The sequence below is a fragment of the Dromaius novaehollandiae genome, chromosome 1 (assembly GCF_036370855.1).
Source record: "Dromaius novaehollandiae isolate bDroNov1 chromosome 1, bDroNov1.hap1, whole genome shotgun sequence".
In the NCBI taxonomy this organism is placed as follows: domain Eukaryota; kingdom Metazoa; phylum Chordata; class Aves; order Casuariiformes; family Dromaiidae; genus Dromaius; species Dromaius novaehollandiae.
In genome coordinates this window covers 206,589,372-206,606,905 of record NC_088098.1, presented here as the reverse complement: position 1 = coordinate 206,606,905, position 17,534 = coordinate 206,589,372, and the positions used below count along the sequence as shown (strand labels likewise).

The following is a 17,534-nucleotide window of genomic DNA, read 5'->3' as shown; positions in this document are numbered from 1 at the left end:
AGTGAGGCCTTTGGCTGCATGAATATATTGCTTAATAACCTGAACATCTACTAGTATGGGGCGCATTGTCAAAATATTTTGATAATACTCTTGTAGAACACATTCCTGCCCTGATTAAACCTAACACAAAAGCATTTTCAACTTACACTATGGCTCTAGTGAAGTTGAAGAAAGTTATTTTCTTCGTTGCTGGACCTGTGAAGTTGCAAATAGTGCAGCTGTGTTAGGTGATGGGCAGCTTAGGCAATCTGGACTGCATTTGCTCAGAACGACTATTTGCTGTTACAGAGAAGTATCCTTTGTTCTCCGAGGATAATGTCAGTTGCTGCTAGTCTAAAATAACTGTTTCAATGATAACGTTTCAGAAAGAGACTGGGGCAGGAAAGGGGAAAGATATAATAAGGAAGCTTTTTACCTTTGCTCTGCTCCTTCTATAATGAATAATACAATGAATATAATGAATAAGAGCAGTGAAAAAGAATCCATAAAAGCCCCAAATTCAGGTGAAATAGATGTTCTGTCATGAAGAAAACAGCCATAAATCTGCCTTTTAAAGATGCTTTCAGAAGCCCTGGCCCAGATGTATTTTGGAGAGAAGACGATGCCGGAGACAGAAAGGCACGATCAGGAGCGCAGCCACAGCACGGAGGCAGTGGCTGCCCCAGGCAAAGTTTTGACCTAAGGGAAGTTGCTGTGGGGAGTCTGCCATGACTTAGCCAAAGTCTCCAAAGTGGTCTAAGCTATGCAGAATAGCTCAGGATCAGGAACATGCCAAGGTATCTTAAGGCTCCTTTAGCCCTATTCCAGGAGCTGCAAGTTTCTCAGTTCAGTACAAGTCTGATTTAATGTTTTTTCTGATCTATTTTCCACTGGCACTCCTTGCTACAGCTATGTGAGATAGGAGAGATGCAAAGCTTCACAACCTCTCTGAGAAAGATGCTTGTGCATCTTTTAGAGACTGTTCGTTCCTCTCTTTGCAAGCCAAGGCACTGAATTTATTTGAATCCTTAATGAGCCTTCAGCCCAGAAAGCACCTGCTGACCTGAGAATCTCATCAACTCTGCTTGTGTTTCAGGACTTCTTTTACCTAAAATGTTATAGAGAAAGCAACAGTGAAGCCTGTTCACCATTCTGGGAAATGTAAGAGCTCTGATTCTAGGTACAAAACAAATTTAACAGCAGTAGCTGAACTGGTGACCCCCTGGAGTTGCCCACCCCTTCCAAACAGAGAGAACCACTCCTAGGAAAGGAAAGTGCCACCTACTACAGTCAACTAATCTGCAGCCTGGTGTGTTGGGATACATAGAGATCACCAGCCAGAATGCTTTCCTTCTATTTCCCAGTGAGGAATTTTGAGTTGGCTTTTTGTCCATGCTGGGGATTTTACACTGATACCTAAAACTGTGACTTTTATATCACCACTTCATACTTCTGGATAGCATGTTCTTCACCCATCTGATAAGAATTGCCCAACGCATTTGTGTATAAATCTGTAGATCATGTGTGCGTTTTCCAGATATTGTTTTAGTAGTCCGCTTCCTGTATTTATAAAGGGGAAATATCTTCTTTAATATCATCCTCCAGCTTTGAAGCTGAGCTGAACAACAAAGATAAGACAAACATTTAATTCTCCCCTAATCCTTTAGATATCCATACAGGCACATGGCGTTCACACACTTTTGAGCCTCTCTCCTTAGCAGCTGTATGTCTTCTTCTAACTCTTCCTTTAAAGTCTGCAGCTTCAACTGCGATGAAACAGAAGCCCGAGAGACTTCATCGCTTGGTGGCTGTCTTTCTGGGTGGTATGGAGAAGGATGTTTTTCCATAATAAAGCAATCATCTGGATTGAATTGCAGATATCTAATCCTCACACAAACTACTCTTGTTTGGTTTTGTGAAGCGAACAAAGACATCAACTTCGACATGCTCAGGGCTGGATTTGGGCATCTCTATGACCTTCTGATCATTTCAATGATTAGCCAGTGTGCCTTGGTAACTTTAACACAAAAGGGCAAGCATAGAATAAAAACCTTTTTCTTCAGGAAAAGCTCAAATGGAAGATTTCCTTAACTTCACTCCCCAGGAAAAAGACTGAACGGGCAGGCAAGACAGTTGGGACAAACATCTCTCAGGCCTCCTGCAGTGTTTTTGTGATATGGGAGAAGAGAGTGCTCTAAATCGCTGCATTGCAGAATGGGGAATGATGCTTATGTGAATCTGTAAGTATTCATTAACTTAAGTCCCACAAAACTGTCTTTACTGATTCTTTTCCTCTTTCTCCTCAGCGTGAAATCTTTCCCCTTGTTTTCCATAGCCTCTGTTTTTCTGGGATTCTGTGAGGACTCAGGAGGACATTTAGTCCGTGCCACTGGCCAAAGGCAGGATACACTATACCAGCATCATTTCTGACAGGTAGGTGCCTAAGCAGGTCTTAAAGGCCTTCAGACTCCATACTGTCCTCAGAGAGTCTATTCCAGCCTTCATGTTACAATCTTTCACCTGATGTCTAACCTGAACCCATTATTTCTTGTCCTGTACAAATAGGCATAGAGATAGATAATTCCCTTCCTCCTGGCAGCAATGTTCAAAGACTCTTTATCCTATTCCTACCCAAACCTTCTCTTCTTTAGGATAGACAGCCTCAGTTCTTTCCTATATGTTTTCCAGACTTTTAATTATTTGCATTAGTTGTTCTGTCTGAAGTACATCTTGTTAGCAAAAGGTTTACAAAAAATGTGAGGCTAAAAACTGAGGGCCACACAACACCGTTTTGATCAGCATGGATATAGAAGCCTAACTTTGGGCTCCTTTTTGAAAACCTTGCTGTAAACCAGGCTGTAAAAGCCTGGTATAAGCATAATCTGATGAAAGCTTCATTTTTTTTTTATAAAGTAGCAATTCTGGAGCTAATCTTCCATCCAAATGCACAGCTATACCATGTCACAATGTTGGTAGCCATTGGGAGATTTCTCTTTATTGCACACTCTCACTTGCTGAAAGCTAAAACCCACCTAATAGCAAGAGGTTTTGGAGGCACAGCAGAGCATATAAAAAGGAGTCTATTTCAAAAAAAAAAAAAAAAAAAAAGACAAAGAAAAGTGAGAAAGAAAACCAAAACAGACCACTGACACTTAAAAAAAGAAAAAGATTTAAGAAAAGGAAATTTCTGGGGTTCCATACTTTTTGTGCCCATTAGTCACTTACTCGCAAGAGACTATATTAAATGTAAAAAAGCAGTGAAATGTTCTTCAGGGTTTTTATGTTTTTTAACAATTTGCTCTTTAAAAAGCACTGTCTTCTCAGTATTTGAAAGCTCCTCTGTAACCCTCTATAAGTCTTCAGATACTTTATATAAGAAGGAGTTAAACTCCTCAGTATATACAGATGGCCTGTTGGTATTTGTGTATAAGAAGATAGCAGATTATATTGTAAAACAGACCACACTAAGTCTTTGGGGTTGGAGGGTAAGTTAATGAATAAGATTAGCACGTGATGGTTTTACTGTAGTAATTTCCACACAATTAATCAAGACCATTGTGGCACATAATATAAAGATTCAGCGTACATATAGGGGAACTCCTTTGACTAGTAGATTTGTTTCTTAAATGAAGGGAAAGTCTGGCTTTGAGTGAGCGTTATGCATGAAATCCTGATTTTGGCTGTACTAATGCAGTTAACTTGCTGCTCAAATGTGAATGAGAATACCATTTAGGCCTGCAGCTTTGATCAGCCTTCTGGGAACACACATGTAGTTCTTCTCTCTGCTATATATATTCTGTGAGTTTGATTATCCAACAGATCAAGGCTAATATAGATAATGTTCACACTAACTAAAGTCCTTACATGCATAAACTACAGGAGACAGTGGGACAGCTTTCTTTGCACCAGATATAACTTAGGATAGAGTTCTGGGCTCTGAGGAATAACATTATGCCAGCCAGAACTCCTGTTGGAGGACAAATGACATGGAACAAGAAAAGTGTGATCCTTATGTGAAAAAGGAGCTCAGAAAGTGAATAATCAGTCACCACTGGTGTTCACACCTAGATTCACAAAGGAGTATTTTGGCCAATACATATATTTTGAGACATTCTTCAGTATTTACATTAAAGGTACTGATAAGTTTGGTGAGTCACAATAATATGCCATGTGCATTCTAACACATTTCTCTTTTTAACTATGCATTTGGAAAATGTATCAAATTTCTTCTAAAAATAAATTTAAAGACACACAGCCAACTTGCTGAGACCTCAAATATGCCTTCCCTAGAGAAAGTTAGATGGCTGGTGTTGATGGAAATTACATTTATTTACTGAGAGAAACTTGACTCTCTTCTATGCCCCGTCATTTGTCATGAGATCTGTTTAGGGAGCTAACCCTATGGGGCTACTTAGATGAGAAGGAGCTTTCCAAATCACATCCTCAAATAATAAGATATTCATTCCTAATAAGGATTTCTCGGTGAACTAGTATCCCAGACCTAACTTTCTTCAGACAATAATTTACCAGAATATTAACTACTGAAAATAGCCTTACATCCCCTCAGTTTTGTTACTTTCATCATGTCACTCCCACATAATTGTATCAAGGCCAAATTCTGCCCTTACATTATGTTCACTGAACTTCGAACTGACCAGCCACATCTTCTTTGATGTCAAATCAATACTGAGTGATAGATTTCACCATCAGGTCTGTTGACTTTAATATGAACTTCGTGGATGCACCTTCAGTCAGCATTTCACCCAGAAGCTTAATTGCATCACAGGGTTTTCCTAATGTTCATGAGCATAAGGGATAAAATAGAGTAACTGTGTCCTATAGAACAAAGTAGACCAGCCAAGACAAGGTAGACAAGGTAGCCAGCCACAGTAGAAACATCACAGGCAGCACTCCAAAAAATGTAGATAGTGCATCTTTGCTGTCTCAAGCAGTGCAAAGGAATGCACGACATGTTGGGAGAGGGGGCTGCACACCCAGCTGCACGCCAGCGAAGCCGCGGGGCCTTTAAGGTCAGGGAGACCCCGGCTGGCTCTGTCATTACATCTCATGAGGATGACCGAGAAGCTGATATAACATTGTTAATCACGTAGCGACAATACAAATGTGAATGCATGTTCAGTGGGAACTGCAATCATTTATTTTACTGGGTAGTTGCTGTTCAGCATGGAAGAGGCTGAAACATTATTGAGAAAATAATGATTTAAGCTTCAACTTTTCTATTGGAGTTCCTTATAATGAAAATGCAACATTGGCAAATGCTCGTTTTGGGGTTGCTTGTTTGCTTTTTCTTTCTCATGTGGATTTTAAGTCCCAAATAGGCCACTTTTATCAGCTTGCCTGACCTGTTGCATAATATATGGTTTAGAATTCATCCTGTGAGCTCTCTATTAAGCCAGTAACTTCTGTCTGAGCCAGTTCACAACAATTTTGTGAGTTGGAAGAAAAGATAAAGTAAATTTTGTATTTTACTTAGATGTGTACTTGGGAAGTAATTTGAAATCCTGTGAAAGGGGCTCTGTCAAAATGCTCTGCATGTATCCAGAATGGGATCATTTAAAAATTAGGATGATGTGAGCTTTTCCCTGTGGCAGGATCCTTTCTGTGTCTTTCCTTGTATCTGCTGCTGCTGCACTTCTGTGCTGCCATGGGAGGGAGCAGTGTTCCTGGCTGTGCAGATCATCTGAGCTGCTGGCACTTCTTGCAGAGTGATTTAGATGCAATGGGAAAGGTCAGCCCTCACCCCGAGTCTGGTGCAGTTCCTGCTGTGATATATCTGGCCAGGCAGGAAAAATGTTAAGTGTCGTCAGTGTTTCCCACCCCCTCCATGTGGTCTCTCTGGCTACACCTTCCCGGGCGAATGAAACATGTCTGGGGACATTCTCTGCTACTGAGGCCACATGGTGCAGGAGGACTGAAGAGGGAGGGAAGGAAGAGGGAGGCTGCATCCAAAGCGCCTGTTGAGAAAAGTTCTTGGTTGTGGACGTGGGACTTGTTTGGGAGGGTGGTCACTGGCCTGAACCCAAGCACTACCAGTCTGGCAGTACAGACAACTGTGCTCCAGGGCCTGGGAGGAATCCCTGGCTGTTGTTTGACTTACTAATATAGACATATCTTCTTTAGCCAGACAGCAGCCTTGCCTGAGGCTCCCCCAGCCCCACGGGCCCTGTCTTTGCTAATAGACTAGCCCGGCCTTAGGGGCAAGAGGCGCAACCACTCTCTCCCGAGGGAGCATCTCTGCAGTGTGCTAGGCAGCCTTGCTTGGCTCAGCAAAGCTGGTTGGAAGTAACAGCGCTGCACGCAACAGCATAAATAGGAGGCTTCTTTCCTCTGCGTATTGCTGCTTTCTCCAGGGGAGTTTAATGTGAGCAAACAGATGTCTACAGGGTAGCCATCTGCCTCTGAAGTAGTTGTCTGGCTGCCTTCACAGCCAGGATAGACAAAGAAGCATCTTCAGGGCATGGGTGTCTTGACCTATTTTAGATATACAGTTGTACTGATGAGTGCAATTGTGCCCTATTTTCCATGCTTGAGTATGAGGGGGCCCTGACTGCCTGGCTCCCTGCTTGTCACCTGCACTGCAGATGTTGAAGTGAGGAGATGGCAATCCCACTGCCCGACAGTGTGCAGCTTCACTGGGGCAGGGAGTGCTGAGGGGCCAGCATCCCTACATCTCTCCTAAGAGGCAGCTGCAGCCAAGGTAGGGCAGGCTGGGGCTGGGGAGGGGGAGACACCTGAGACTGTCGGAAGGAACACGAACACAGGTCCTGAGCACCTGGGAGGGCCAGCCACTGTGGCTGGAAGGAGGTATTACATTGCACTGGAGTGGTGACTCCCACAAGGGTCGTTACTTCTTTGGGGTAAGGGCAAGAAAGGTGAGAAAGTCCCTTCCCTTCCCTCCTGCCTCCAGAGATGAGAGGGAAGAGGAAGGACTGAGCCCTTCCCTGTGGGTAGAGGGGCAGGAGGGAGATTTCTCCTTCTGCTCTAGGTGCAAGTGGTGGTGGAGGGAACAGGCCTGTGGGCTTCTCCCAACGGTCCCTGCCTCCGGTGGGGGGAACAGCTTTCTCAAGCCCTGCTGACTGGTCCTAGCCAAGAGAGGACCCACAAACAGGGGGCTTGCTTGCAGACAGAGCGGGACCAGCGGGGGCACTCAGCAGCTTTCCTACATCGGAGTCACTCATGGCCTCCCCCAAACAGCATCCAGGAGGAGCAGGCCTTGCTTTGGGGTGGTGTGCAGCACACGGACGCCAGGGAAAGGACTGGGAGCAGTTTGCGGGTGGGTGACAGGCCCAGCACTGGCAAGGCAGGGAGGGCAGGCAGAGCCGAGGTAGCGGGGCAGTGGCAAAGTGAAGGCATCGCTCCCAGCTGCTGTGTGCTTGGCCGCTCTCTTGCAGGCCACGAGTCCAGCCTGTGCCCCACACGGGGCAGAACGGCTGCTGCTTCACCCCCCAGTTCAGGCCCTAGCAGCAGCGCCATCGTCACCTCTATGCCCCGCACCCTTGGAGCTGGGTGTGCAATCCCCACTGCCCCATGGGAGCGCGTCGCTGCCGTGGGGCACGCTGGCTGCGCCATGCTGTGCACGGCTAGCACTGCTCCTATCTACCCTGTGAGCAAAGGGGGGCTACAAGAGGGACTGCTCTTCGCAGTGGCCCCTGAGCACAGCGGGCAGTTTCAGCCTTGCACGTCAAGCAGCACTGAAGCAGTTAAGGTGCAGAGAGGCTCCTTCTGCTTCCTACAGCTGAAAATAGCACAGCCAGCCTGCGAGTGCAGGCAGCACTGACATGTGTCCATTCAAGGCGCCCTCCTCCCTCCGCCACCCCTTGCCACTCGGTTCATGGGGCGGGGAAGGGCCACCCCCTTGGAGATGAAGGGAAGGACTGCTAACCAGGAAAGCCTCTCGAGGAACAAGAAATCACTGCCTCAGAGCTAGCTGGCTAAAAATAACCCGGCAGGGATGAATACTTGTGTGAAACAACCCGCAACTCAATGTGGTCTTGTACATGCTGGAATGTCTTGAGGCTGAAGTGACACATAACGCCAGGTGGCCGCTGAGGGAAGGAGGAGAAGCCCTCTGCCTCCTTTCTGGCATCTCTTTGGGGCCTTGGCTAGGTGAGAGAGAGAGGCAGATTTCTCCAGGGCATGATTCAGGGCAGGATGTGGGCTAGGAGAGCCTTCTCGGGGTGCCCAGCTGTCTGCTTTGGCCATAGCAGGATCCCAGGGCACTGGGGAGCTGCTTTGAACTCCAGGTAGGTGTGAGTGAGGTGCTGTGAATACCCATGAATTAAAATTTGAGCCAGAAAGAAGCAGTCCTCAGCAGAAAACGCTGAGACGGTGAGAAAAGACATCAGGTCTGTCTAAGGTAACATGCTAGTTATGCTTCATATCGTTGGTAAATGGCTTGAAGGCGGTTATTAAAATCTTAGATTGTGTCATACAAGAATGGCACGTGTTTGTAAATAGTTGCAAGCTCATCACTGCAGCATGGCTTCAGGGGTTTTAAGTAACTTGCTATGCTACAAGACTATGCTAACCAATTTACCAGGAGCTAAAATACTCACGCGTTATTTGCTGGTAATGAAACCGTTGCTTCAGTCAATAGAAACGCCCCCAGCTCTCTCGCAAAGAAGCAGACCGAGCTCCCAGAAGTTGTCAGATGCACGTTCTCACCCCCTCCCAAAATAGCACTGTGATTTTAATTGACTCAGATAAACAAGCAGTCGACTAAGCAGGCATTAATTATACAATTCATATTAAGAAAAAAGACACTTAGGATAATTTTGATTGATTTACTTGGCAGAGTTTTGATAGCTACTGAAAAACATACTATTCATGTTTAGGTGAAAAATAAATGGAGTCAAATAAGTGTCACTGCATAGTACTAGGAGGTATATACAGCCACATGTAAAAATGCATAAACACAAACATTTCTGTACAGCAACTTTTCCTTTCAGTCTGTATAGAGAAACACTGGTTTATAATATGAGGAAAGTATAAAGCAGACATACATGCAACAAGGACATGACAGTTACATAGGTCACACCTGCCTCCCAAGAGTTACAATAATAATAACAATAATAATAATAATAATAGCCTTTTTCAGGGAAAAAATTTGAAACCTGGAATGTTTTCATGTTGAGGTTTCCAGAGAGCTTCAGATTTTAAACATATCTGAAGCTGATTTAAAGGCTTGATTCAAAGCCCTGTGAAGGCAATGGATAGACTCCATTGGTTTCAGTGAGCTTGGGGTCAGGCCCAACTATTTAACAATGATCCCATTCTGCCCGCCCCCAAAATCCAAAGTTGAAGTCTGCAGATAAAAATAAACAATCATATCATACAAAATTTTGTATATAGAATACAAAAGGTAACCATTGACTTTTTGTATAAAATACAACTTTTTGATAGTATATTTATTTCACATATGTATAAATATAACCCAAATAATATGATTTTTATTATTCCTACCAAAATATTATTACTTTTTTGTTTTTTTACAAAAGTTTACAAAACAAATAATTCTTTATATTTACAACCCAATACTGCGAAGAGTGCCCGGTCAATGATGAAAAATAGACTATAAGGGTAGTGCACTTAGCCATTGCAAAAGAATGAGAAAAAAAGACAATAACTTTGTTAAGATATAAGTGTTCTGAAGAAATGATACTGGATTCAAGTTTTGGTTGCAAGAGTCTTTCACAAGCTCACAATTTCAAATGCATCAGGTATATCTTTACAGGACTGCACATGACCTTTACCTTGTTGCATTTACTAGAAACAGAATTAATTTATCATTCCAGTGATGGCACTTACAGCCCAGTATCTTGTCCACTGCAGGCTGGGGCCAATGGAACAAAGCTCAGCATTGAATCCAGCAGTGATTGGTATCTTGAAGACTTAGGACCAGCTCCTCAGCTGAACAATTTTTTTACATCATTTGAGGATCTGGACACTCAAAAACAATCTGGTCTTAGTACAGAAAACAGTAGTGGCTTTTTCAATGGCCCATGACAGTAGCTGCTGAAGTTATCAGACTTCAATGTTCATTGCTCGTGATGAGACCAACAGAGCCTCAGCCTTAGTAACACAGCAATTGTCTGTTCATGCAAGACCTTAGGCAATCACTGCTGACCTGCTCATGGACTGTGTGTGCCTGTGTTTGTAAGACAGAAGAGCTGATCTTCCCTCCCCTTTAAACTCATGTAGCTACTATTTCGGTCTAGTTTTGCACAATTTATAGGGGAATCATTTGTTAGGCTGCTTCTGTATCACTCCAAACCTAAGTGGGGGGCCAGTGACCTGAGCTGCAAAGCTGTTTAAAGACTTGGAAAAAATTTCCTTCATTGGTTCTGGCATACCAAAAGGGACATGTACCCTAGCCTAAACTGGGGAGAAGAGAGAGCTTTCTGGGCAGCCACCCATGTTATGCAGTGCAGGAGTGTGTAACAATCTTAGCTGGTGCAGAAGGGACTCTTCCGTGGGCTTTCTCATCCGTCTTATGAAAAACATGTCTGGGAATGAACAGCATCATGGATCCAGCCTGCCTCAACTGGTAGATCTAGCCAAATGCACATGCTATACCTTTCCTGTAGGTGATGGTGCTTGTGTGTGTGCAAGAGCATGTTTCTTGGAGCATCAGGAAAAATTGTGCCCACAAGAAATGACAGGGTGAAATGACTGGAAAAGCCTTATTAAAAACTCTCTTGAGAAATAGGTCAGATAAGTACAGAGGCTATTGTCAAGTAGTCTACTCATTCCACTGCCACTAACAAGGATGAATAAAGCACTTCCTACTGGGTAGAGCAATGCCTCTTGGCGCTGAGGCATCTGAAAGTAGGCTTTGTATTCCTTTGCCACATCTAGTCTTAGCTAATTCAGAGGAGACTGTGAAACATGTCTCACCACATCATTTTAAAGAACAGCATTTTCATTTGATTTGCAAGATCTGTTCCTATCTATGAATGCTCCTGTCAGACTCACTGTGGAATTGCTTTATACTGACATAGGACCACCTTCTGTGGTCAGCCTTACTGACTAAGTCTATATGAGTAAATTTAATATGGACAAGACTGTTCTCTGGCACTGAGGTCAAATGGCATGGAACAACCTGTATCCTTATTATTCTCTTCTGTTAGCCTCCAAGGCAAGCTGGCTGCAAACTATCTATGAGAATGGTCCTTGGCCCAGGTTAACTCCTTAGCCACACACAGAAAAGCTCAAGGCATTGTTAGCTGAGCTGTCCCCAAACCCAGAACAGATGACTGAGTTCCAGCGCCCAGGAATGTTCCCAGAAACTATTTCATTTACAAGTACAGATGTGGCTGAGTGGAGCCTCCTACTGCAAGTAACCCAGGTGGTTACAACTGATCTGTCATGCATGCTGAGGCAGTACTCCCATACTCTGCTTAAAGGCTGTGGGCATCTGGGCCATTAGCAGACCTCTTTCGAGTCCCTACTATGGCAAGAGAGAGCAATGGAAAGGGGGATGGAACCAAAATGCTGTGCAATCAAAATGGAAGTCTCTCTCCAGACAAAGACATGCTGGCATTTCTGCAAGGATTAACCTGTTTGATAGAAGAGGACCAAGATGAAGTATTTGGCATTTGCCATGGGTTAAGATGAAAATGGAGATAGTTATTTTGGCTTAGCTGAGTGGCTTCATGTAGTTGCCCTCCTCTAAGCTGGCTTGGGAAAGTAGTCTGTGAGGGCCAAATTCTGAGCACCTTTCTCATTCAAATTGTCCTTTAAAGTCACTTGGACTTGGAGTCCCTTGGGTAGGGCAAGGTGGCAAAGTGAGGCTCTTGAGCTTTGGAATAGTTCATCTCCTGCTTCCCTCAATGCCTGGAGTGATTGTGCTGCTGACAAGAAAGTAGCCTCCTCTGTCACTCAGGGCAAGCACTGACAAAAGGGAAAAAGTAAAAACTAGAGCACACTGACTTACACACTGGATGCCTGTCACAGAATCTATTTTCTTCTTTTCTTGGATGGGACCACTTACTCTCTTGTGTGCTACAAAATAAAGAGGGTTTAAAACAAAATCAACAGAAAAGCAAATGAGAGTTTGTACTATGTAGAAGTAAACAGTTTTTTGTAATACACTGAGATTTACACAGGGTCTGATCCTGTCAGGGCTGAGTCCCAAGGTAGTCAAGGGCTATGAACATGATGGCTGAAGAGCTCTGGACCCCTTGGGGGTTGCTACTTGCACTGAGAGAAATGATGTTTCATAACCCATACCACTGTCTGGGTCTTGCATGTGTGGGAAGCTGTATACGTTTTCACACAGCACTCGTGAGAAGAGCTGATGCATTTACATTGCGCTGGCACCAGTGTGGGGAACAGACCCTTCGTGTGTTCTCACTCCTTTGTGACAGGTATGAATGTCACTCACATTATTGTTTCATTGGGGGAGACTTCAACTTTGTTCCTAGAGCAACTCTTCAAATGGGGCAATAGCTTTATGGGGTATTTTGAAGGACAGCCCAATTACTAGAGTGTACATTAATAAAGCAGACTGTTGGCATCTAAAGAGAAAGCTAATGTCCTTACTGCCTCTTTATCTGTTTCACCCTTGGTACTGTCACTTATGAGTGGTTCCCCAAAATTTCATCAAGATTGATGTCTTTCATCCAGTCATCGTTACCAGGTTCTGTTTTCAGTAAAGAATCTATAAAGTCTGAGTCACTGTTGAGCGCAGGTCCTATACTGTCACCTTGCTGGTTCAGAAAGTCAAACCCTAAGTCATTACCATGGTCAGTTCCTTGGTAAGCCCGAGAGTTTTGGTTGGTAGATGTGAAACCGGTTGATGGCAGAGAGGTTGGAGGTGTCATACTTGTTCCTGGCTGATTCAGCGTAGGCACTGTCTGTCCTCTCAGCTGGTTAGGTCTTATGCTTAGACCTCTTAGTGAACCAGCAGATTGTCCATTTAGAGTCTGGTGCATTTGGTTTAGAGGAGGCCTCATTTGAACTCCTGCTGTTAATTGGTTAGGAGGTGCCAATGCACGCTGAGGAAAATGCTGGTTGCCTATGGTGCGTTGCAAAGACTGGTTAGGATACGGAGTGCCTGTGGGGAAACGAACTCCTGCGGGTTTCAGTGTGTCCTGCTGCTTCACTGCGGCTTCTTGTGAGGCCCAGTTCTGAGCAGTGGCCGTAGCCGTGATCATCACGTTGGCCGGTCTTTGCGTGGGTATACCTGTGGCTCCATGGTTCAAGGTTGGTCTTACTTGCTGTGAGTTGACCACTGACCCAGTCCCAAAAGCTGCTACGTTGTTTCCCTGCGTCATGGTTTGCGGTCGAGACATCATGGGGTTATTCTGACCGGGCAGGACTTGATTTTGGTTTCTGTGTGGCTGCATTTGGTTCATGCCTGAAGTCACATTGTACGCGCTTGGTTGGTTGCAAGGAGGGTTCCCGTAGCAGCCCATACCCCGAGCTGCAGGAAGAGAAGGCATTCGCGTCCCAGCAGGGGTGGACATGAGGCTGGAGCTCTGGGGCATGATGCTATGAGTAGAAATGGGGTTTGATAAGGACATGTTGGAGCTCATACTCGCAGCAGGTGAACCTCCTGGAAAGGAGAAAACAATACAAAGTGTTAAACATGAGCACATCTTGTTAACATTATTCTAAAAGTATGCGCAAAACTGTCAAATGGGCTTACAGCAAAGGTACCGCCACTTTTCAGGAATTCCCTGAGCCTCTCCCAGAGGAGGTATTCTGTGGAGGCACAGCTACATACAACCCTGGAGCTTTGCTGTTTCCTGTATATCAACTACTAGCAATTGTTGGACATTGAACACTGTCGTGGTTTGATCTTTCTTATGTATAACAAATCTAGGTTGAATTTGGCCAGCTTTGACTTCATCATCAAATCTTATTATGTATTAGTCTGTTTGATTATTTTTACCAGTTAGTCCATCATCAGTTTCTACTTACTGTGCAAGTATTTAAAGGCTGTGACTGTGTCTGTGACCTCCGCAAACACTGATCTCAGTTTATGGCATTTTTTCCAGTCCTTCAATCATTCTTATAGCTCTTTTTAAAACTTGTCCAATTTTCAGCATTTGATTTAAAGGCTGTACACCACAACTAGCCACGGTATTTAAGTAGCTATTGCACAATTCCAGCATGGATGTAAAACAAGCTCTTTTTTCTTGTTCAGCATTCCCCAACTCAGACTGTGTTTGTCCTTTTGGTCATAATCATACACCCTGTTTGCAGTGATGTCTGGAGACCTGTCAGCTGTTTCTCTATGTGCCATGTTAATTGTATCACTCTGTTTGCTTAATCAAAAGATCATGTGGTATGAAATCAGATGACTTAAAGTCCATTACCTGAATAACTATTTCCTTTATCAGCCAAAGCTGTGGTTTCATTAAAAAAGAATACTATGTCATTTTGAAAAGGTGTATTTTCCATCAGCCCCTTTGTCTGACATTAATTATAGTGCCTTCCTTCATTCTTTATTAATCAGAGCATAACAGCTCCCAGGTACTTTTGCTGAGCTCTGTATTAGGTCACTAGGGCTGCAATTACCTATTTACTTTTTTAAATTTTTGTCATGGCATTAGCTTTCTTTCTTGGAGTTTCAAGACTAAATAAAAACTGACATTAACAATTTGGAGAACCTCTCAGCCAGTTCTTTGAAAACTCTTGAACACAAATCAGGCACATACATATTTAAAAAGTCTATGTTTAGTAACAGCTGTTTAATATACTATTCTTGTTGGAATTTCACCATAATGATCACATAAATCCTTTAGCTCTTCCCCCAGACTGGAACTGAAGAAAAAATATCATATATTTCTGCCTTTTCTGCATTATTTTTTATACATTTGCTATTCTCATTCAGTAATGGATGCATAGGATTCCTTTTAACTTAAAGTACTTAAAAATAGTCACCTCCCAATTTATCATTAACCCTGAGAGTGACCCAGAACCAGAGCTGCTTATTCCAAATCAGTTAGACATAGATGCCCAAATTAAGAAGCTGGTTTATCCTGGAAGACAGGCTCTTTCAGAAAATGACTCCAATCAGGAGATACTTAACTATAAAGAATCTAGTCAGACTATCCTAACTCATCTAAAGCATCTAAAGTTCAATTCCAGAGTTGGGCAGTCCCTGGGACAGGAGATGTTGTGAGGAGCCCACCTGGTTTTACCCTGAAGGTGCAATAGGATTCTCATCCATGTGCTAGCCTGGGAGATACCTTGCTGTATTTAGCTTTGGAAAGGAAAGAGGAAAATCAGTGCTAAGCAGACAAACTCAGGAGTAACCTCATCTTTGGCTTTGCTAGTAGGTTGTGTGCTGCTTTTTTTTTTTTTTTTTTTTTGAAATACTGCAACATCTTTTCATGGGGGCAATTAAGACTGGGGCCCTGAATCTCTGCTCGTTCATGCCATTACCGAAAGGGAAGGACACCCCAGAAGTCACCGGCATTTCAAAAGACCTGTAACAGCAATCTGGGGGAGAACTCGTTCTCTCTTTCCGGCTGAACTAAAACAGTCATGATATATTTGTGGAAGCACTTCACTTGCTGCTAGGATGAAGCCACTCCCAGGGTGACCCTGCCAAGTGTTGAGCAGCCCAGTGGGCTAACATCTCGCTACTTGTGCAAATGCCACGCTCTTTAAAGAGCACAATTGGTCAGGACGTCGGTTGTACATATTGTGCAAAAGACGAAGTTTCCTCTTTCTTTGTACTGCTATTTTTATCCTTTTATTTTTAACACAAATATTTTCCGTTCTGATTTTTTCCAGATGGGAAGAAATTTCTTCCACAGCAGCGCTGCGTATAGCAGCTGGACACCCCAGGCTATGGTGATTCTGAGAAACGCCTTTACTGCCCGATTCACCTGCCATTGTCTTGAGGGCTTATTGCTGCAACATGGCACTACAGGGAAAAGCACACAGGAATAAAATGTTCAACCATGTGTCTCCAGGCCCGCATGGTATTTTATTTAACTTTTTCTTTCTTCTTCCTTGACCTGAACAGAGCTGTTCCCAGAAAAAGGGAACAGACTCCCTGCTGTTATTCCCTTATGCAAGAGTTTCCTAATCACTCCATCTGGTAGCTTTGCTTCTAGCTCCCAGCACAGCCTTTTCTCCCAGGCTAGCCTGAAAAGCTGCTCTTCTCCCTGAATTTACTCTCGGTGGGGGCTTGAGATTTGAATGGACAAGTACTGCCAACCCCATGTGTTTCAAACCTGGGAGATGGGACTCCAAATACCATGAGTTTGGCAAAGAGTCCATCAGATTTAGAACATCAAGAAGAGCAACATAACAATGGTGATCTACTTGTTTTGGAGCCTTTCACAGATGTGGCTGTAGTCACATCTTCTCTCTCAGGCTAGAAATGCATTGTTCTTAAGTAAAAGCCAAGAATCTCAGTTAATCATTTGATTCCAGGAATCAACCTTTAAACAACACACCAAATCACAGGATTTCCCAGGGTTGCCAGAGTTGTCAAAACATATATTCTAATTAGCGCAGGAGGTACCAAGCCAGCAGACAGGGTTTTCTGTCCTCTGGCATTGCCCTCAGCACTTGTTATTAAGCTGGCATCAGTGGTACTCGTGCAAATTTACTGAAGATAATAAACACTGAGACCCATTACAAAGCAGCAGTTTCCAAACTGCAACAAGTTTTAAATGGTAAAGCAGTACATCAACACTGATTGCCCGAGAAGCCAAGTCCTCCCCTTCTGCGCATATGCGGGCACAAGCTGTTGCTGCCAAGGTCAGCAGGTTGGGCAGAGGAGGGGCGTATGAGTGAGCTCCATTTGGGAACCCACTGGAAATGTAATAGAAGCTGGAGAAGATTTGCTACAAAGGAAAGACTCAGATCCTTGGATGAGGCAGTTAGGAAAAAACAAACAAACCCACACATTTTTTTTTCTCATTGCATTGCATACCAAAATCACTGGAAGGCAAAGGATCCTTTTTATATTTAAATGCACAGACACTTTTCAGTATAAAGAACCTTCTTTCTTCCTATTTGCTGCATTCCTCCCTCTCCCCTGACATCTTTTCCTTACTCCATATTTGCTCTCAGAGCAGCTTGCAGATAACCAGCAAGGCGAACAGCATGAAAAACCAAATAAGCAACCCCACACTCCCCAAACTGGACTCTCCAAGGAGGAGAGGGCTCTGGAGCTCAAACACAGGGCTTGTCCTGAAGTGTTGGGAATTATCTGACCTAGGCAGTTCTGGCCTAAACCAGGAACTTTTCCCTCACTGTTTGATTGCTCCATTGAAATGTTTCTTTTAGAGCTGCACTGAGGCCATGACTGTGGCATACTAAAAAACAGGCTGAAAGTTCAGAGGGTCACAGTGGTTGCCCATGATGGTATTTTACAGGCTACATAACAATCAGGATGAGGGTCCTCATGCTACACAGCACACACAAGCTGCCATTTGAAGGGAGGGATGTTTCTCATCTCAGTCTCTGAAGCAACAGGTACCATGCATGCATGTACATGTGAGAAACATCTGGATGGAGGGAGGCCATGGGGACATCTCTGTATCAAGTATTTGGATGCACAT

General features: G+C 43.8%; 1 protein-coding gene across 2 annotated transcripts in view; it reads right to left on the bottom strand.

Annotated features, from left to right (window-relative positions):
- Positions 1-8,769: 8,769 nt before the first annotated feature.
- MAML2 (mastermind like transcriptional coactivator 2) overlaps positions 8,770-17,534 on the bottom strand; it is a 224,022-nt gene continuing 215,257 nt past the window's right edge. For both annotated transcript variants that reach the window (XM_064505107.1, XM_026109159.2), the window contains exon 5: positions 8,770-13,558. In XM_064505107.1, the coding sequence (XP_064361177.1) occupies positions 12,579-13,558 (980 nt within the window). In that variant the 3' untranslated portion in view covers positions 8,770-12,578. The remainder of the gene's footprint in view (positions 13,559-17,534) is intronic.